General features: G+C 35.8%; 1 protein-coding gene across 2 annotated transcripts in view; it reads left to right on the forward strand.

Annotated features, from left to right (window-relative positions):
* tenm2b (teneurin transmembrane protein 2b) overlaps positions 1-22,930 on the forward strand; it is a 253,318-nt gene that overhangs the window by 38,553 nt on the left and 191,835 nt on the right. For both annotated transcript variants that reach the window (XM_079898743.1, XM_079898744.1), the window contains exon 2: positions 8,135-8,395. In XM_079898743.1, the coding sequence (XP_079754869.1) occupies positions 8,170-8,395 (226 nt within the window). In that variant the 5' untranslated portion in view covers positions 8,135-8,169. The remainder of the gene's footprint in view (positions 1-8,134; positions 8,396-22,930) is intronic.

Raw genomic sequence — 22,930 nt, forward strand, 5'->3', positions numbered from 1 at the left:
ATTTAGCACGTACAGGAGGTTTTCATGTTTCATGATTTTTTTTTTTTTTTTTTTTTGTGATTTCATATTTTTATTTAACAATATGAATCTATTAATAAAATTCGGAATTTGCAAAATATATTTTTATTCAAAAATATTCTTAAAAAGTAATGGATTAAATTTTTACTATAGCCATTCTATAATATAATTAAATATGAACTATACATATTTTTATTATCTATTCTATACTATGATTTAATATTAGTGCTTCATGTTATTATTAAAATGATTCTATAATGTAATTAATATTATCAAATTACATTTATATTCTAAAATATACTTAAATATGAATTAATTATAATAATTACATATTATCTAATCATATTTTATATTATAATTTAATTTTAGTGATTCATATTTTTATTAAACAATATGGATCTATTAATAAAATTCGGTATTTGCAAAATATATTTTTATTCTAAAATATTCTTAAAAATTTGTTATTTAGGCCTACATTTATATTATAGCTATTCTATATATAATTAAGTATGAACTTTTCATATTTGTATCATTTCTATATTATGATTTGATATTAGTGATTCATGTTTTTATTATATTTATTCTATAATAAAATTAAATATTAGCAAATTCTATTTGTATTCTAAAATATACTTAAATATGAATTAATTCTAATATAGCTATAATAAAAATTCAATTCAATTCTATATATTCTATATTATAATTTAATATTACTGATTAATTTAAACAAGATGAATATATTAATATAATTCTGTATTTGCAATATATATATATATATATATATAAAATATCCTGAAATATTAAATTACCAATTTATCATATATTTCATATCGTAACTAAATATTAGCTATTCATATTATATATATATATATATATATATATATATTTACAACTTCACAAGTATTCACAACTTCTATTTTTATTTTGTCACAATAAATACAGCTACTTAGAATGTCCATCAATGGCAGATGCTTCGTGGTAGCAGAATAGCACAGTAACACAGTTAACACATCCAGCAGGGGCTTATCGTTCTGAGGGAGTGTTTTTCAGTTATAAATAAAGTAATAAATAATCAGCACAGAGCAAGTAGGAAAAGAGAGTGTGAAGGAGATTGCTGAGAAACAAAGTATAAGTGGTGATTCTTAGATCAGCTATGAAACACAAGCTAAGCTTTTCTGCAATTGTTAAGCCCTTTTGCACATCTCTTAGGGTTTTTTCTTTCTTTTTCACATAAAAACCCGTCCACAAGAGACGCTAGTAAAAATAAATGGAGAAAACCCCACCGTCCCTCTCCTGATCTATCCCAGCCCAGGAGACAGAGTGCACAGCAGCCCCAGGGCTTTAGGTTCAGCAAAATGGTTCTGTGCTCGCTTTAGGGTGTACTGCGCTCCGGCTACATGCTCTGTACCGCGGTACTTTACCTTCAAAGACTTCAGAACCGCACAAAAGAGCTGAACATCGCCTCCGGTGCCCGCAGAGTGGGAGGAGATTTTGACATAGAGTTTGCCATGTTGAAAATAGACACTGTTCTTCTCCTGGAAAGTTCTTCAGAGATTGTAATTCCAGAAGAGGATGAGCAGTACAATGTATTGCCTTCTCAGCTCTGGCTAATATCAGTTCCTACATTTGTGACATTTTTTGCTGAAATTACAATTGTCATTAGAGAATAATCTGCATCTTCTACCCCATCTTAGACCCTGTAACCCTGGATACTCAAATATAGTTCTTTTTTTTGCATTTATGAAATGATTTAGTGTCAAATTGGATATATGTGTATATGAAACAGTTTTATGATAAATCAAATACAGTTTTTCCAACGGTTTTAAAACCCTTTTCTATAATGCAACACATCTCTTTAAATACAATTTACAGCTTTTGGCAGCTTTTAAGAGTGAACGATGAATCAAAATGAATGAGAGAGGACCATGAAAATGAAAATAGCCATAACTTATTCACCCTTACTTCATTCCAAACCCATGTTATATCTTTTGTGGAACCAAAAAGTAGATGTTTTGCTGAATGTTCATGCTGCTCTTTTTTTTATACAATGAATGGGGACCAAGGAGTTATTCTGGTGTTATTCACTTCCAGTTATTTTACCTGTACAAAAACAGTCCGGTATGTTGTTTTAACAGTCCGTTATGCCGCTTTTTAAAATGTATTATCATAAACACACTGGTTTGTAGTGCAAGTTTTCCTTTTCACTGCACTTTTTTGTTCTTCTAGTTATTTATAGCAATTAATGCATCAGAAGTCTCGCATAAAATAGCGTAGGCTACTTCTGTGTTGCAAAATAAAGTGGATGCTTAAAATAAGGTGGAAATAAAAATGTATCATGAAAGGATGAAAGAAAAGACGTACAGGTTTCAAAACACATGAAGGTGAGTAAATTTCCATTTTTAGTTGAACTCTCCCTCTATCTTTAAATTGAACCCATCAGGCACTCTTCTTCCTCATCACGCCACCAACCTCTCACACCGTTATAAATCTCTCCACTCTCTCCACCTGCTTCTCCTGCTATAATTATCATTCCCTTCCCCGCCGCTTGATCTAAGCATTTCTAATTGAACAGTCACAGTTAACAGTTGGTCACCCTGTTCCAGGCGCAAGCACCAGTCAGTCTCAGCGTGACATTCACTGTGGCCTTTTGTATCTAGACTGATTAAGAGGCTTCTCTGCCCAAGATGGTTTTTGGCAGATTATCTTTAATGGAGTAGCCCAATACGGCCTGCCTTTCTGTGCCACTGAGATTCCCAAATGGATAGGGAGGTTGTATCAATTATTGACGCGTAGGGATCGCTGTTGAAGCGGTGTCTGTATGCAACGTCTCCAATGCTGCAAACTTGACCTGTCCTTTAAAAATGTTAAAAAGCACATACAGTGGATGTAGTTGCACTCGGAACGTGTTTATCTGAAAGCTGTAATGGTTGACCTTGATTCAAGTTATACTTTGACTATTGAGTGTTACATGATTACATTTTGCTTGCTGCGTAGGGTACAATGGGGCTTTTCACTACTCCCATAGTGTATGATTGCAGAAAAAAAAAATATGTTAGCATTGAACATTGATGGAGCAACAGATTTTGTTTGAAAATAAATAATTTTTTTTAGTTTAATTTGTATGAAAATCTTATAAATGTATGAAGTGGCAAGGTGGGTCTTTTACCCTCAACGCCGGTAAAAGGCTCACCAACATGGGGCAATAAGGCACACAGTATACAAATACTTTAGCTAAAATAATATGTTTTTAATAATGGCTAAGTTAATACTTGTTCAAAACAATCAACTTGTTTGTTGAAAACTCAATGTTTTCTCTTAGCAAATTAATTGAGATGGTCGCTTAAAGGATTTGTGGGCTTTTCTAATCATAATATTATTTTTTAAAGTTTTGATTCTGTAATGTGTGAATACTAAACTACAGACTTATTTCTGAATCAATGGATAAAATCAAAATTTAAAAACAAAAGATCACGTTAAGTTATTTGTGCTTTACCTAATTAAAATTCATAATCCAAGTGTCATGTTTTTCTGTGTGTAAATGAGGCAGAAAAACGAGGAGCCTAAATATGTACAGATAACGAGCTAAAAGACTAACAGAAGCAATGATCAAATGAATATCCATCGCACCTAGTGTGGAAAATGCGGACGAGGAGCAGGCGAAGGGCTGGAAAACAGACAGGCATGCAGAAGAGACCAGGTAGGAGCAGGAGGCGGTAGAAACCAGGGATGAATGGATGGTGGACTTGACCAGGGAGGAGTAGACGTGGTAGTAACCAGGAGGTTTTGTGTAGGAGACGGCAGGATGACACCCAGAAACCCACCAAGGTAGCGCCCCACGGCAAAAGCCATGGTGGTTCAAAGATCAACGCCACCCTGGGGACGAACAACGGAAACGATGCCGAGGGGGAAGGAGTCCTGGGTGCAGACGGAGGGTTGATGGATCTGTGTGACACCGTGCGACAGAGCTGCCACAACGACCCCCGGGGTGAAACTGGAGAACCGGAGGGCTGCGGCGGAACCGGTGTGACTGAGGACTGATGCTGAGCCTGAGGGAGGGCGGAGCCAGTCTGAGCCGAACGTTGAAGTGAAAATATTGGCCTTGCTGTACAGGTTTTTAGTAGAGCAATGTGTCCTAAAAGACCTGATGGTAATTTACAGAGGTGTAGTATCTCTTTCATTGCCTTTGTTTTTCCCGTATGTAACATTTGAAGTGGTATTTTTCATGACTAAATGATGTCCTAAACAACAGGCTTTCTGCCAGAGATTCAATGTTTTGATTGGATCCTCCGGTGGCTCCCATGCCTGGCTAACTCAGCACACCAACACAGATGTAGAGTGGGAGGGTGTGATAGTCTCTCTGTCTCTACCTGATAATAAGACATCATGAGGATACGTCTGTCTCGAGCTGAAGATAGCACATTCTGTTTGGGAGGCTTGATATATTGTTGTGATGTTTTGGATTTGCATTTCTCCTGCAATGTGACATAAATGGTTGATCTGCTTACAGAGTTTTCACAGGTTATCGGCTTGATCTACAGCTGATAGTGAGGCATTCGGTATATCTGTAGCTTGGGAATTTGCTAATAGAGAAGCAACTGTTGGTTTTAACAGGTACAGATAGACATATTTTCCATTTTGCATTTGTGCATCCCTCTATAGAAGCTTTTCAAAAGTGCAATTTTAAAGGAAAATCATGGAATCATCATGTTGTCTTGAATCATAACACTCACCACGCTCTCCCAGCTAATTAGGTGCTAAGACCTATATATCAATTAAAATATGCAAAAAATTTATCTTTATCTCCTGTCTACAATAAAATATTCTTAGAGTGCAGACCTTTTTTGCATTTTTGCCATGTTGTCTTGGCAATGTAAACATTTTTGGGAAAATTGCTGCTATCAAAATGCTTTAGAATGATAATGTAGAGGATATATAAGTGAATAATTACAGTATACTACTCACGTAAAAAACAATGTACTGTGTATTATAAAGCAAGTCTCGGCTGTGTGATTGTTTATAACATTGCAAAAATGTATACTGTATTATCGCACAGTTCTATGTATAAAGTGTATATCCAACATAATTTGCATATATAAAGTACACTCAAGTAAAGCGATACTATATAGCAACTCTCAATTGACTGATTTATTTCATTGCAAAATGTAACAATATATACAACTCTATATATAAAATTGGTTATATAAGTATATCAAACTTTATTCACATACATACAGTACAGTACACTCACACAAAACGATACGCTATAAAATCTAAAAAATTAACTATAATCAATCTGCTAAATACGACATGAAGGTATTAAAATAAACCGTAACATCATGATTTTCTGTAAAGTTGATATGAAACTCTGTATTGTGAAAATTGCTATTTAAATAAATTTTGCATTCTACCTAAGATAACAAGAAAATCTAGTAGCTAGCTAGTTAAAAAATACTGACTTTAAGGTGGTGTTTAAAAGATTGGTATTTGTACTCTGTGATGCATATACTGTATTACCAAGTTTCAGGTTCTACTTTTAAATTGCTGACAAAGTAGAAGTGTTTGGTTGTATACTTTATGAAATATGATCATCATAATCAAAATAGGGATAGAAAACACCTTACAGATTGGATGTGCCTGTATATCGTTGGAAATGTTTCAACTAGGCCTAGTTGAAAACAGCAAGCATATTTGTTTCACTTGCAAATTATAGTATTTGTACATAAAAAAATACGCACATGCAATGGGGCGTTCACATAGAACAACTGAATGGAATCAAGCACAAGAACTACTTTTACACTTGTGTAAAACAAGAACAGTGTTTAAAAACTGTTAAGAAACGTGGCACACAGATGCCAAAGATGTCCGTCTAACATGTCTCTTATCGTATCGTACCCGTTGTGAGACTGCTTTCATACACGTTACTGCTGCCTTCACATGCTTTTAGAATTATCATAAACGGTGTTGGGGAAAGTTACTTTGAAAAGTAATGCGTTACATGTTACTCCCTTAAAAAGTAACTAATTACATTACTTAGTTACCTTTTATGGACAGTAATGTGCACTTTTTCTAACCTGGGCTTGTTGTTAGTTGCTTGTTGCTTGTTAGTTTTTTAACAACAAAGAACATAAAACAAAAGAAATGTTTTATTTTTTGCTAATGTAAAGGCCCTTTCACACCTAAAGTGTTTCATTCAGCCTGAGGCTTTTTCATTTCTCTTTAGGTGTGAAAGGGCCTTTACATTTGCAAAAAATAAAACGCTTATAAGCAAATAAGCAAAAATTACTTTACATTTTTTGTATTATTTTTTATTTTAAAAGTGTTGAACAAGTGAAGACTTCAGATGCAAAAGCATCTAAGTGCCATCTGAAATTTTCTTCTAAAATGAGCATTTTTATCAAGCTCGTATATTTAGGTTCAGTAATTTCACTTTAATGACAATTAATAGGTCATTTTCATTGTTCAACACTTTTAAAATAAAAATAATACATAAAAATTTAAAGTAATTTTTGCTTATTCGTATGGTTGAATTGGATCATTGAAGGTCAGCAGCAAATAAATTGGTTAATAAAGTGAGATTATATTTGAGTAAATTAACATTTAATGATTGAAGTTTTGCACAATATTCTGAAGTTGCATTTCACTGTTTTTATTTTCAGGAATACTGAATCTTTTTTTGTGCAAGTGTAATGAGCAAATGCTCACATTTAGTCTAGAACTACAGTAACCATCATGTTTAAACAGCCCACACAACACCTCTATACTTCCGGTTTCTCAACATGGGGAGGTGTCAGTTAATAAATGGGAAAACAAAGTAACTTGCGTAACTTATTTGAAAAATTAACTCAGATATTTTGTTGTAAATTTAAAAGTAATGTAAAGTAAAAATGTACTTTACTAGTTACTTGGAAAAAGTAATCTGATTACATGACTTGCGTTACTAATGCATTACCCCCAACACGGATCGTAAATACGAGTTACCTAAATAAAAATTGGACGTGAACATGAAGTCTTATTTACAACTGGGAATCATTTTGATGAAGTTCCAGTGTTGGGTGAGCCATAAACTTTAAACACAGCGGAGGGAAGAACGATTGCTGCTGTGACTGGCATTCTTTATTAGTCTTTTCCACAACAGCTACATCGCCTTGTCTTGTCATTAAAGGTTGTATCAGTGATTTCAGGCCCCAATTTTTTTTTTATCACATTCATCTAATCTTTCCTAACGATCCGCTAGCTGCCCGCCCCATAAGCAGGCCGTCAAAAAAAACGCGTCTCTGTAGGCAACCTAGGCTCTGAGATCTGCACACAAAAACAATTGGTTTCACCAACCACTCAAAACCAAAACAAATAGTGTTCCAACCAATCACCGACAGGGGGAGGGTGTTGTGAGGTTTTGTGCTCGTGCACGGCTGCACGCGAAGTCGGAGCTGAAGAAGAAGCTGGCTCAAAACCTCACAACACCCTCCCCCTGTCGGTGATTGGTTGGAACACTATTTGTTTTGGTTTTGAGTGGTTGGTGAAACCAATTGTTTTTGTGTGCAGATCTCAGAGCCTAGGCTGCCTACAGAGACGCGTTTTTTTGACGGCCTGCTTATGGGGCGGGCAGCTAGCGGATCGTTAGGAAAGATTAGATGAATGTGATCTTTTTTTTTTTGGGCCTGAAATCACTGATACAACCTTTAAAGTAATGCGTATTTACACATGAATGATCATTTGAAGCATATTTTATGTTGTATCACTGCAAAAATAGACTGAAATTCCAGAATTATCTATATCTAGATAACGCTGTGAATGTTTATATTGTTGTCAATGAATGGGACGCTGAATATCATATTGGTTTTAATAATAATTTTCCCAATAAATAGGCAAGAATGAACCATGTGGCAAGAATAAAACATGATTGTTGTTTCCGACAACAAAGCAATTGAATGCCACAAGCTTGTAATCACAACTGCAAAAAGTAGGAAATTTCCGATAGCAAGTGAAGGCAGCATAAGTGCACATTGCAAAGCCAATTGTGATGATTTGTTGTAGTTGTTGTTTTTTTGTTTGTTTTTTTCCCCCTAAAATAAATCTAAACCCACAACACACATTTCCTCTGTGTCTTCTTCTGCAGGTAATTGACATAATTGTCCGTCAGCTTCTGCAGTGATGGATTTGAAGGACGGACAGCAGCGCTCTCTGACACGGGGTCCGTGCCGAAAGGATATGCACTACGCTACATGCTCTCTGGACAATGAGAACTGCCATGTAGTGTCACAGAAATCATACAGTTCCAGCAAGAGGGTGAAGGCCTACCAGCAGGATGGACGCTTGCGCTATGGAGGATGTGTTGCGGAGTTGGTGCACCAGCAAACAGAAGAGTATGTCAGACAAGGTAAGACTGTTACTGTAATTAAAATATTAATGAAAGAAATCGTAATGGTAAATAATATGGCAGCTATACTACAGGTACATCACATTAGCTACATTTCGACCAAATTTTGCAAGCAAAAACAATGTCTGTTGTCTATTTTCAGTAGTGTAGAGATGTATAAAGCACGGGTCACACAGAAGTCACTTTTAAACCAAACAGCTTTTCTGTTTTTTTCCCAACTTGACCCGTTGTGAAATGTGTGAAGGGAAATCTTTCGCCCTCATGCGAAGTTCCCGATAGCATGGATTCCTATTAAAATGACTGGATTTCAATTTGAATTAATTTGACTTGTTTTATGTTGTCTTTTCACTTTCATCCAATATAACAAATACAGGTTTAAAGCAAATAGAGTGTATTAAAGCAAATAGAGTGTATAGTATGTGCAATTCTTAAGTGCATGTTGGATACAGCAGTCTTTAGGTCAGAGTTTTCTCATTAGTTGAGGCTTTAACACAAATGCCATCATGGATGAACGTTATCCATTTTAAACCACATAATCCCCCTGTAATAAAATCAGAGAAGATTTTCTGTGGTAAGTTTTAATTTGCAGCTATTGAAACTTTTGATCTGTGTGCACAGAAGTATGCTAAAGTTTCAAGACAAATATTTGTTGAAAGCTATTGTTCCTTTCATGCAAGTGACACTGACCTGGTAAATACAAACCGGACTGGAGCAGAGTGATTCTGAAAAAAGGGGGGAAAACTCACTAAATATACTAATTTAAGATAAATTAACTAGCTAAATTAAAGGATTTATTTTATATTACTAAATGAACCTGAATAAATTAGACCGTGGTTCCTAAAATTATTATTTTTTGGTCCTTGAATTTACATGGAAGAACCCTTCATCTATGTAATTTGATTGTTATTAAAATATTAAATTATATGCCATTTAATTTTAAATCAAGGCCATTTATATCAGGAGGGATTTCATGATTGCCATGTGAATATCATTGAGCACTTTCAATCTGTTTTGTCTTCATTTTAACCACAACCGGGAATTTTTACAGAGAATTTTCTTTCCGACAGAAGTTGTGTTCTGTCTGGTATTTAGCCATGACTTTATTTGCATGTTAGGGTCAGTTCATCCAAGAACACAATCTTGCAATTGGGTGGAAAAAAATAGAAATTGAATTTTTTATTTTTTTGAAAACTCTGCTGCCAGGTTTTGTTTTGCTCAAATTGATTTTGCTATGAAGTGTTAGCCGGTTATAATTACGGTTCGACCAACTGACCTTATTTTCCTGCACATAAAATTGATTGAAAACATGAAGTTTTAAAAACTTTGAGCCATGTTGAAAGATGTCCTTACAAACACACCTTAAGCCAGGTTTGTCAATATCAGATAAAGAGATAATAGAGGTGAGCTGCAGTGTTCGATATAGAACCTTCATCCTTTCAGTATATGAACTAACTTTACTATTTTCATCTAGTCAAAATACTTTATATATATACTATTAATCAGACATTTTTCTGTAATTAATCGCGATTAATCACACCTAAAATGAAAGTTTTTAAATATATTTTATATTGTAAAATTTTCACATATAATCTCCATATTAATGTAGAAACAACATAAACACAATATATTTTAAATATTTGATCTAACAGGAAATGTCCAGAAATGAGATAAAATTATTAAACACTTAAGTCTTCACTGCATCATTTATAAATTGAATATAGATTATATTTTATTAAGCTACAAATGTTAGTCAGTTAAGAGCAGTTAGTGATTTATTTGATTAACATTAATGACACAGACTGCAGCAGGTTTATTAGGCTGATGTCACTTTAAGACCTGAAGCACATGACACAGATCTGTCATGTCCAGGGGAATGGCTGGAAAAGGCTCTCAACCAATCAGATTCAAGAATTAGAATTGTAACAAAAACTGTTGTATATGGAACATCTCAGTGTTAACATATGATTTAAAAAAAAAAAAAAAAAACTTTGTTCAAACATTTTTTTCAAAAGTTTGTGGTCCGTAAGATTATTTTTGAAGAAATTAATACTTTTGTTCAGAAGGGACACATTCAATTTAGCAATAGTGACAGTCAAGACATTTACATTTCTATTAAAAAAATTCTGAAAAAATTTATCAATTTCCACAAAAATATTAAGCAGCACAACTGTTTTCAACATTGCTCATAATAAGAAATGTTTCTTGAGCAGCAAATCAGCATATTATAATGATTTCTAAAGGATCATGTGACACTGAAGTCTGGCTGCTGAAAATTCAGTTTTGCTATTATACAGTAGTAAATATATTTTAAAATATAATAAAAAATCTATTTATAATAAAAAAATCTATTTTAAATTGTAATAATATTTTACAATATTACTATTTTATTGTATTTTTTTCATTAATTTTTTTCATATTTTATCAAATAAATGCAGCCTTGGTGAGTAGAAGAGATGAGAGACATAGAGGAATAAGAGACTTAAAAATCTGACTGACCCCAAACTTTTGAACGGTAGTGTATACAGTATTTATATACGAAGGTGTTTGAATTAGCTTTTTCTTATAAAAATAAATGATCAAATATAAAAATCAACTGGTCACACTAAAAACAAGGCGAACTACAAGTCTTGATGTTGAATAAAACAAACTCATGTTATTCATCGACTACCCTTTATTATTACTCCTGATTATATTTGGGCTTTTCCACTCTCAGTCCGGATTGTTTCCAGAATCAACATACGGTTGTTTTGCAGCACAACATTTCTGTGGAGACTCAGCCAAACTCACAATACAGCCTGAAGCGTTTTTTTGTCAGGTTTTGATTTGGGAATGTCCAGGAGAGGGATACTGCCTGTCATTCAGTGCCCCCCCCCCCCCCCCCCCCCCTTTTTCCACAGGCTTCTGTGATTTTTCCATAGATGCTGGCTCAGGTGTAGTTCAAAGATTGCACGAAAATCTTTTAATAGTCTGAGATGAGATGTGCCCCACTGGCAGTGCCCACATCTCATTATAGCAAAGTTTCATCTACCTAAAGCAAGAGGTGACCTTGTCGTCACTTTTCTCCTTCACTGTGTGCTGTAAAAATAGCCCAAACCAGTGAGACCGAGCTACACACTGCTGCCTCATCTTCAGAGTGGATCAGACAGACTGAGACATAGAGAGAGAAAATGATAGACACAGAACCAGGACTAGCAGTCTCTAGCTTTCAGTAGCCTGAGGTTTCTGGTCCACGTTTATTTATTTATTTATTTATTACCTGCCAGCTGTAGTCGGCTCCACATTACATCTGAACAAACTCGCCATGGTTATGCTCATATGGCTTAGGGAGGAGTTTTTGGTTGTAGGACGCGCCAAGCTTGTGGTCCATGGCCGTATTAGATCTACAGGGCTCTGCAGACAGCTTTGCCTCAGTAAAGGCCATATGGCGAGGGATCTTCGGAAGTACGGGAGCACTCGTTATGGACATTTGCGGGAAGGAGTGCTCTGCCTCTCAGGCAGCCCAGAACCCCCTTATGGTCCCTTTAGTGCACTTTTTTCCAGCACAACATCTGGTAGCATGTGCTTATCGTCCTCCATCCGAGCCCTTACTAAGCAGAGCTGCTCCTAACATAGCGGAACATTGAGATTACAGTATACGGGTGATGTGGGTGAACGGGGAAGTGGGAGAGATGATGATGGAGGAAAGTACATTTGGAGGAAAGCGGCAACTATATCAATCTCTATGACCCTGCTTCCACCTGAGATTAACATCCAGCTCAGATGATCCTATCAGAAGTGATCAGACGAGAGGGATTACTGTTTATACTTGGTATGGACATATCATGTGGCAGATGCATCGCTGGTGACCACTTCTGATCAGATTTAGTCAAGTGGATAGTCTCTGATTTCATGACTGTCTCATCAGATCAGCCTGTCATTCAACAACATTGTCTTTTAATGGATGGCACGATGCCGATTATTTTTTATCTTTGATAATTGATATGCAGAATTTTGGTAACACATGATATATGTATTTACTATGGTTAACCCTAATTCTGTAGTAAGTACATGTTAATTAAAATGAGTGTAATTGCACTGTAACAATGTCACAGTAAAATAAATGTGACCGGAATTTTAATGACAGTTTTGTTTCTAAATAACCATTTCACTACAAAAAAAAAAACTTAGTTCACCCAAAAATTTAAATTCTGTCAGTAATTACTCACCCTCATCTTGTTCCAACCCCGTAAGACTTTCGTTCATCTTCGGAACACAAATTAAGATATTTTTGATGAAATCTGAGAGCTGTCTCACTCCTTCATAGGCTTCTATGTAATTTAATTCTGCCGGCCCAGAAAAGTCAGTAAAGACATCGTTAAAATAGTCCAAGTGACTACAGTGGCTCAACCTTAAGTTTATCAAGCGACGAGAATACTTTTAGTGCGCAAAACCCCCCTAAAAATAACGACTTTATTTCGACTATTCATTTTTCATGCACTAGAATTGAGAAGGTTCTTACGGGGTTGGAACAACATGAGGGTGAGTAATTACTGACATAAATTAAATTTTTGGGTGAACTAACCCTTTAAGCATGCATAGTTAATTTTCACATTCATAACAAATATTATTATATTATATTATATTATATTATATTATATTATATTATATTATATTATATTATATTATATTATATTATATTATATTATTATAACACTGTCGTATAAATAAAAAGAACTACAAAACATGGCGAAGAACAGGAAGCAACATAAAAGTACACACAAGACAAGGGGAACACAGGCAGAGATCATAACAATATCGCTTTATGAAGGTTTTTTTTTCTTTTTATTGCTTGATTAGCTCCAACTTAACTTGATTACCTTCTTAGCTACATAGATGTCAGAGCTAAATTAAGATTCTTTAAAACATTTTATTTTTATTTTTCATGTACAGGGTTGGACTGACATGAGGTTAATTAAATAGTGACATTTCTTTCATTTTTGGCAAACTATTCCTTTAATTCTGTGTGTAAACTGCAATGCCTAAAGCTCACTATACTAAAAGGAATATCTAGTCTGTACTTTTCCATTTTGAAATTTGCTCTCCCACATGATGGCTAATTTTAGATCTGCATCATATGGACGTGTCGCTCAAGATCAATACCAATGTGACTGCGTTGCTATCAGGCTTTCGATTTGTTTGGAGTAAAGGTAGGTAGTTTAACAAGCTCTTGATAGGATTTTCATCCATATTACAGCCAGCGGCCATCAAAGCCGACAGAGGGAGCTTGCGATAGTGTAGCAACACTCATGGTCTTTAACTGACAATGAAAAGCAGATTATGTTTTTATGCCGATCTAACGTATTCCTACACCCACCGCCTGTTAGAGGAACTTTGAAATATTGTGGGGGTCCAGGTGAGTCTCCATCTCAATTAGAGATCATTTCCATGTTGAAGAGGAACATTAGGCCTCTGCTAGAGAGTGGTGTGTAATGGGCAGTGCTTGAGATGTAATATTGATGGGAGTGCTCAAGTGGAATAAGAATGAGAATGCACTGGGAATGGTGAAAATGAGATAGCTGGTGTACAAACACCTAAACAGAACTGTCTCATTGGCATACAGTAGCTTTTGATGTCTGCGGTGGTTTTTCCATTCATGGAGATGTTGACCTTGAGTACAATCTATTGTATTTATATGAGCATACCTTCCATTCTGTGAGGCCATTTCATCTTTCTTTCTCTGTTTCTCATTTATTCTCTTCCTCTTCACTCTCTCACTCTCTATATGGTCAATGCAATGCAATCATTGGTAGAATTATGTCACCATGAATTCTGAATGATTCAACCGTGCAGTTTAAAATGTTATTTCGAAGCAAATAAGTTTCTTTTTGTATTTTTTTTTATGGAAATGTAATCACTTGATCTTTCTTTGAAGCAAATTTGCCTTTTTACTTAAGTCATTTAATTAGAACGTGGGCTATTAGATAACGTTAACCAAAAGCCAGGCACAGTTTTAGCATTCATTTTGGCTCCAATCTGGTATATAAAATAGATTTTTTTTTACAAAATTGTGTCGGTTAAAAATATCTATTATCTATTGTTGTGATGTGGGAAGTCACAGCAATATATTGTTGTTATGCAGAAGTCACATTCGAACCAAGCTGCCTTGTGTTGGTCAACACGGTGAATCTGTGTGACAAACTTTATCCCATTTCAAAATTTGAGTGGGAAAATATTTTGCTTTCAAGCTAAATTGTGTGGTTTCCTTTTGAAATTACTCGATTTAGTCACACCTTAATGCCCACTTTTCACCATTCAATCAAGTGCCGGCCTACAATAGTTCATTTCACTCAAAATACATCATAGTAAGGTAAAGAATAATTGCGAACAGTAACTCATGTTGATTTAAAACTGCATCAAACTAATGTATGACATTGTAAGTGCACCTTGCAGACCAAATGGTGAAAGATCTGGAAACTTCAGTGTTGTTGGTTCAAATCACACAAAGGGCAATCCTTTGTGCTTTTGAGGAATGGGCTTAGCCTCAGGTTACTCCTGGGCGAATGTCACTGTAGATAGTGTGTGTGTGTGTGTGTGTGTGTGTGTGTGTGTGTGTGTGTGTGTGTGTGTGTGTGTGTGTGTGTGTGTGTGTGTGTGTGTCTAGCAGTTTATTGAATTCGCCCCAAACCATTTTACATATTTATGCTTTTTTTGTTGCTGAGTTCTGGCAAAATTGTTTTTGCCTGGTTGTACTTTAGACTGTAAGAACAAAAAAGAGGTCTTAATGGTGCACTTAAATATCATGTTAACATTTAATTTGACAGAAGTAGTTTTAATTACTCGTCTGTTCTTCTTTTCTGCAGGCGGTATCTTTTGTAACAATTATATGACAGCATAATTTATTGTTTGCATGTCACTGCATGTGTCTGTTGTTCCCGGACAGGGTTTTAATAAAGGGTTTAAGCCAGGAGTAGGCCTTAATCTAGAATAGTTAATCGTGTCTTAAAAAATCTGTAACACAGATTAAGTATGGATTAGTTACACCTGGACTATAGAGTCCTGAACTAAAATAAACCAGATTAATTTAAAACCAACTGTGCTAATCTGAATTAGCATGATAGAGGTTGCCTATAAAACATGGAATGAACCAAGAAAAGCTTAAAATTGCATGGAACTGAGAAGAAAATCCAAGGAAACAATGGAATCAGAAAAAGAATTTTACTAAACAAGAGAAAATTATTTTAACCCTCTGGGGTCTGAGGGGTTTTTGGGGTCCTTGAGATGTTCTGACATGCCCTGACATTTGTGCTTTTTTCAGTTGCTTATAAACATATTAATGGCAAAGGTGTAAATTCACTCTATTTAGCACAAACAGGGCTACCATAATATGTGAACAACTTGCATGTACATGTTTGTATTTTTGATAGAATAATGTTTATGCATGTTTTTTTCAAAAACAAAAAACTAAAGTTTCTGAAATAAGGCCATAAAACACATTCTAAATATATGTAAATAAGACTTTTGACTAATGGATGACGTTGCCTAGAATTTTTTCTTCAAAATTATGTGAAAATCATCCTGCCTAATCATTCACATAACACAATACATTGATTTAAATCTTGTAAAACACTTTTTGTTTGGAAAGGCCATATGCGGGTGGGCGTGATTCACACCTGTGGAGTCAATGGGGCCCGCATAATGAGGCTGCATACGTAATGAGCCTTTCATTCAGGTGTGTGACTGAGCCACAAGAATGCAAGGACAATATATAACTGGTTTGTTGTTTTTTCCACAAATTTTGCTTGCAAATTGTACAATATCCAAGGTAAACATTTCTAGTAATTGTGCAGTTAATTGTTCTCATACTGTATTTTCAGATTTGGAATATATTCTCTTCCCAAATGTGTCACTAATAAAGCATAATAAAATTATTTAAAGAGAAGGCTTATAATGACCTTTTAAGATTTTGTTTACATCTATCCTTATATATATATATATATATATATATATATATATATATATATATATATATTAAGGTTATACAATTACAACAACATTTAAAATTGTAACAATATTTCCAGTGTAATCTTTCTTTGTATTCGCGATTCATATTTAAACAGTATTTTTGCCAGCTGTAGTAGCTCCACAACAGCGCGCATCTGTGCGTTCATTCATTCATAGAAACGCGATTCATATTTAAACAGTATTTTTGCCAGCTGTAGTAGCTCCACAACAGCGCGCATCTGTGCGTTCATTCATTCATAGAAACGCGATTCATATTAAAACAGTATTTTTGCCAGCTGTAGTAGCTCCACAACAGCGCGCATCTGTGCGTTCGTTCGTTCATTCATTCATACACAGAAACGCGATTCATATTTAAACAGTATTTTTGCCAGCTGTAGTAGCTCCACAACAGCAGGCATCTGTGCGTTCGTTCGTTCATTCATTCATACACAGAAACTCGATTCATATTTAAACAGTATTTTTGCCAGCTGTAGTAGCTCCACAACAGCGCGCATCTGTGCGTTCGTTCGTTCATTCATTCATACACAGAAACTCGATTCATATTTAAACAGTATTTTTGCCAGCTGTAGTAGCTCCACAACAGCAGGCATCTGTGCGTTCATTCATTCCGATTAGAACAAAGCAAACATAACTGACCTAATTCCTCAGCGGGATCCGTTTGCTCCTCGAAATGATACTTCCAGAACTTCTGAGGTAAATTTTTTGCAGGATTATTATCAAGATAGTATTATTCCTCACAGCATCGTAAAGTACATAAGTCTGAAAGTGAACTCGCGCGTGTTATCCAGCTGATGTGGGCGTTTCACAGGTTTGTTTGGATCGCCTCACATTTGCGTTTGAATAGCGCGCACTCTCCGTGGGCGGAGCACATTAAAACTTAATTAGCTGAGATGAGAACGACTGACATCTCTCTCTTTGCATACATATTACATAAACTGTGAATATTTGTTTTTTATAAAAATTACTTCATTTAAAAGTAGAGAATTCAAGCTTCATGCCTGTGTGACTGTATGCCTGTTTGACTGAGTATTCGCTGAGTTACAGTTCATTTTCGGACGCGTTTCAGAATTGACTTCACTGACGGAGAGTAGGCAGAACTCGCATCATGTTTATTTTTCTTTATTTGGCGAAAAGCACAACACTTTGTTTTTATTATGAGCATACACAAAAATAATACACACTAAACAGGATCGATTGATGTACAACACAAGCATATAAGATAAAAAGTAATATTTTTATTTTATTTTTATTTTGCACTCATACGGAAAAAAACGAGCCTATCGCGCCGGCGCGATAGCCGACCTCAGGGGGTTAAGCAAGCTAAATAAACTGCGCACACCAGCTATGGAATAAAAGAGAAGAAATGCTGGAAGTCTGTTTGTAATATATATATATATATATATATATATATAAAATATTATTATACACACACAAACACACACACACACACACACACACACACACACACACACACACATGTCTGGTGCACTATCTTTGTGAGGACTCTCCATAGACGTAATGGTTTTTATACTGTACAAACTGTATATTCTATCCCCTTACACTGCCCCTGCCCCTAAACCTACCCATCACAGGAGACATTCTGCATTTTTACATTTTCAAAAAAACTAATTCTGTATGATTTATAAGCTTTTGTACCCATGGGGACCTCAGTTTAGGTCCCCACGGTGACACGAGTCCCCATGAGTCTGTGTGCATTCATGTTTAAGTCCCCACCGGTGTAGAAAAACATGTCCACACATACACACACACACACACACACACACACACACACACATATGATCCTTCAGAAATCATTCTAATATTATGGTTTGATGCTCAAGAAACATTCATTATTATTATCAATGTTGAAAACAGTTGTGTACAAATTTTCAAAATTATTTAAAAAAAATGAATAGAAAGTTCAAAAGAACAGCATTTATTTAAAATAGAATATTTTCTAACATTATAAATGTCTTTACTGTAACTTTTGATCAGTTTAACTCATCCTTGATGAATAAAAGTATTGATTTATATAAAATTAAAATTCTTACTGACCCCAAACTTTTGAACGGTAGTGTTTAATGTTACAAAAGCTTTAGATTTCAGATAAATGCTGTTCTTTTGAACTTTCTATTCATCAAAGAATTTTGAAACAAATTTGTACACAACTGTTTTCAACATTGATAATAATAATGAATGTTTCTTGAGCATCAAATCATCATATTAGAATGATTTCTGAAGGATCATGTGACACTGAAGACTGGAGTAATGATGCTGAAAATTCAGCTTTGATCACAGGAATAAATTACACTTTACTGTATATTCACATAGAAAACAGCTGTTTTAAATTGGAATAATATTTCACAATATTACTTTTTTTTTTTTTTTTTTTTTTTATAAAATAAATGCAGCCTTGGTGAGCAGAAGATACTTCTTTTAAAAACATTAAAAATCTTACTGACCCCAAACTTTTGAACGGTAGTATATATATATATGTCCACTTTGAAACACAATGTTAATCTGAAGTTAAACCTGCCTCCTGGTAGGTTTAATTTAAGCCTTGATTTAGTCCTGGAGTAACTCTAGTCTTCCTCCAGGAAATCAGTTTATTAAACTCTGGACTAAACTAAATCTAGGACTATTTAAAGCCTTGACCGAGAAAGCAGATTTCTGTTAATCTGTTTTAAAGAGCAATTTTAGTCTAGGATTAGGCTTAATCTCTGTTCGGGAAACCGCCCCTAAATTGTCAGTAGTTGTGAATGCTTGTGTGTATGAGTCCTAATCCATGTAATGGGGAGGTTTTGGAAAAGACTGGCAACCTACCTTGTAAAAAATTATTGCCAAGAAAATTCATTGACAGTCTCTTGCATATGGCAAAAGATGGCCATAGAATCACCAAGAGTCAGATACGACTGAAATGGTAATAGATGGATGCTCTCTAAATCTGAGAAACCAGAAATAGGTCAAACTTTAGTTTGGTGTCCAATTCTCACTATTAACTAGTTGCTTACTAGCATGCTTATTACTAGGATATTGGCTGTTTATTAGTACATATTACTGCCTTATTCTGCATGACCACATTCTACATACCTTAACCAATTCCAATCCAAAACCTAAACTTAACAACTACCTTACTTACTATTAAATAAGCACTAATTAGGAGTTTATTTAGGCAAAAGTCGTAGTTAATAGTGAGAATTGGACCCTATAAAGTAACCCAGAAATTTTGTTAGCTGGTTTGGACCTTTAGAGCTACATTCGTGGCAAACAATTAGACACAAATGAATCATTGAACTGAAAATTAAATCCTGGGAAAGACATGAATTATGAAAAGATGAATTTTCTAATTCATCAAACCTGGCCACAACACAACATGGAAACAATGGAAACAATGTGGTATAAATTTAATAAATGTTTACAATACATGTTCTTTAATTGCTACAGGGTTATCTTTTTTTTTAGTGAAATGCTGTCACGGTTCTGTTAGTTAGGACTTTTTGTGTTTCACCACCTTCTGTCTGAGTTAGTCATTTGATGTCTTGGTCACTCATTATGTTCAGCTGTGCACTCATTATCTACCTCGTTATCACGTGTACTTAAGTTCAGTTCTGTTTGTCTTCATTGTCTGGTATTGTCTACGTTACGTGTGTGTGAGTAGCTCTCTCTCCGTTTTGGATTTATGACTGTGGATTAATTAAAGAGACTTTCCTCTTCATCATCTTGTTCGTGTCGATCATCTACACAGCATATGTGACAAATGCTTGGAATACCCTGTGGATGTAGAATATCTCTTACCAACGTAATAGATGTTAACCTTGAATGCTGATCTTATGATAATCTTTTTTTTTTTTTTACATTTGAAGGAGACCCAACACGGATCTTCTATAGGGATAAGAAAAATACCTCTTTTTTTCTTGTTTCAAAGTCCTGCTATTTATCTTGCCCCTCACAGTGTGTGGCTTTGATATGGTTATCTAGTGAAGCATGGGCTCAAGGATCTGCTACAAACTATGCCAGGGAGCATCTCACCTCTTCTCAGCCCATCTTTCGGAGGCTTAGTATTGGTCTTTACTATCACCAAGGTCAGTGTTGTCCTTGGTTTAGAGTTTAACATTTTATATATATGTATAAAAGGATTTGTTTTATTCTTCATTATGGCATGTTTCAGAAATGTTCTTTTAGTTGGGGGGAGACTTAAATGAACACGCTGACTTTTTGGGACTTTAGCTTATTCACTGTATCCCCCAGAGTTAGATAAGTCCATACATACCCTTTTCATCTCCGTGCGTGCTGTAACTCTGTCTGACGCACCCACCGCTAGCCTAGCTTAGCACAAAGACTGGAGGTAAACGGCTCCAGCTAGCATATTGCTCCCAATAAGTGACAAAATAATGCCAACATTTTCCTATTTACATGTTGTGATTTGTATTGTCACAGTGTGTACAAATAACAAGGTCACATGAGACACATGGAGTAAATCACTCCGCAGAAGTAGCAGTGCTTCGCCTTCTGAGAATATAGTTCCCAGTATGTATACGGTTAGAAGATGGCTGTGTCTTTGCCCGAATCTCGAAAGTAAGTCATATTTGAAATGAGCATTTTTTATTTATGTATTTATTTATTTATTTTTTAAGTTCCCTCTATAGCTTATGATGATTAAAAGTTCTAAATGTGCTGTTCAGTGAAAGAAAAGGAAAAAATCTCCAGAGAAAAGGGCATTGACATTTTGCTGTTCTCCTTGCACTCAAGGTAGCCTATTAGACTCTTAGTCACACCAAGCACCTGGACTCTCTGAGTTTTTAAGTCGGCTCATTTGCACAAGGCAAATGGTAAGCCAGTGGAGTGAACCCTAATTTCCCCCTCCCCTCCAGACCCTAATGGGCTCTAATGCAAGTATCCAGGGGTTCATAAGTCTTGCAAATTAGCCTGACAATCAAAATTGACTCTTTTATGAAGAAAAAATGGTGCTTTATAACCTGTCTCAAATAAGCCCCTTGAAAGCCTGATTTTCTTCATGCATGTAAATGCAAGTTTTTTCTTCTTTTTTCTTTTTTTGCCCTCTTTTAGTTTTTTTTTAAACTAATGATGTGGTCGTTTTGAGACCCTTGTCTTTGGAATAAAGTCAAACCTGATGCAAAGCATCTAAAGGTGATGCTTAAAAATCCAATTTTGGACAATGAAACCGAAACACTTGGTTTTAGACCACATATTAATAATTATAATGTAAAGAAGTTCATTATTGTGGAAAGAAGGAGGCAGAAACTGGCGAACATTCAACACATTTTAATACCAAAAATAAAACAAATACAAAACGAAAGTAACAGACAGCAGCCCCTCACGGACGACTGCTGTCACATAAAAAAAAAACATAAACATCAAATAAAATCCAGGCCTGGCCTCTCTCGATCTCCACTGTAGTCGCTCCTGCTTTTATGCTTCCGCTCCTCTGTGAGAGATACTCGCGTCGCTCTCTCACGGCCCTCCGCCTCGTCCTGCTCGCCACATATAATAATAATTTATTAGTATTGTGTAGGGCCTCCTTTTGTGGCCAATACAGCATCAGTCTGTCTTGGGAATGACAGATGCAAGTCCTTTACAGTGGCCAGAGGGATTCTGAGCCATTCCTCTTGTGATGCTGGTGGAGGGAAACGTTTTCTGACTTGCTCCTCCAAAATACCCCAAAGTGGCTCAAAACTATTTAGATCTGTTGACTGTGCAGGCCATGGGAGATGTTCAACTTCACTTTCATGTTCATGAAACCATTCTGTCACAAGTCTTGCTGTGTGTATTGGTGCATTATAATGCTGATCCGCAGCACCCCCTTCAGGTTCAGGATACAATGTTTGAACCATTAGGTGCACATGGTCCTCCAGAATGGTTCGGTAGTCCTTGGCAGTGACGCACCCATCAAGCACAGTAGGGAATGCCATGATATTGCAGCCCAAACCATCACTTATCCACCCCTGTGTTTCACTCTGGGCAGCGACAGTCCTGGTGTTAAGCCTCTTTAGGGCTTCTCCACACCGTAACTCCCACGGATGTGGGAAAGAGAGTGAAGGTGGACTCATCAGAGAACAACACATGTTTCACATTGTCCACAGTCCAAGATTTGCACTGTTGGTACCAATGAAACTGACATTTGGCATTGGAACAAGTGACCAAAGTTTTGCCTTTGCAGCCCAACCATGAATATTGACTCTGTGGAGCTCCAGATGAACAGTTTTGGTGGAAACAGGAGAGTCGAGGTGCACATTTAATTCTGCAGTGAGTTGGGCAGCTGTGGTTTTATGTTTTTTGGATACAATTCAAGTTAGTACCTGGACCCTTCCAGACAGCTTCCTCTTGCGTCAACAGTTGCTGTTAGATGTGGTTCGTCCTACGTGGTGGCATGCTGACATTACCCTGGATTCCATAGCTCTCAATACACCACCATAGCTCTCGATACACCACAAAGACTTGCTGTCCTGGTCACAAATGAGCCAGTACACCAACAATTTGTCCTCTTTTGAACTCTGAAAGGTCTCCCATTATGTT

This window comes from Squalius cephalus (assembly GCF_949319135.1).
Source record: "Squalius cephalus genome assembly, chromosome: 17".
Taxonomy (NCBI): Eukaryota; Metazoa; Chordata; class Actinopteri; order Cypriniformes; family Leuciscidae; genus Squalius; species Squalius cephalus.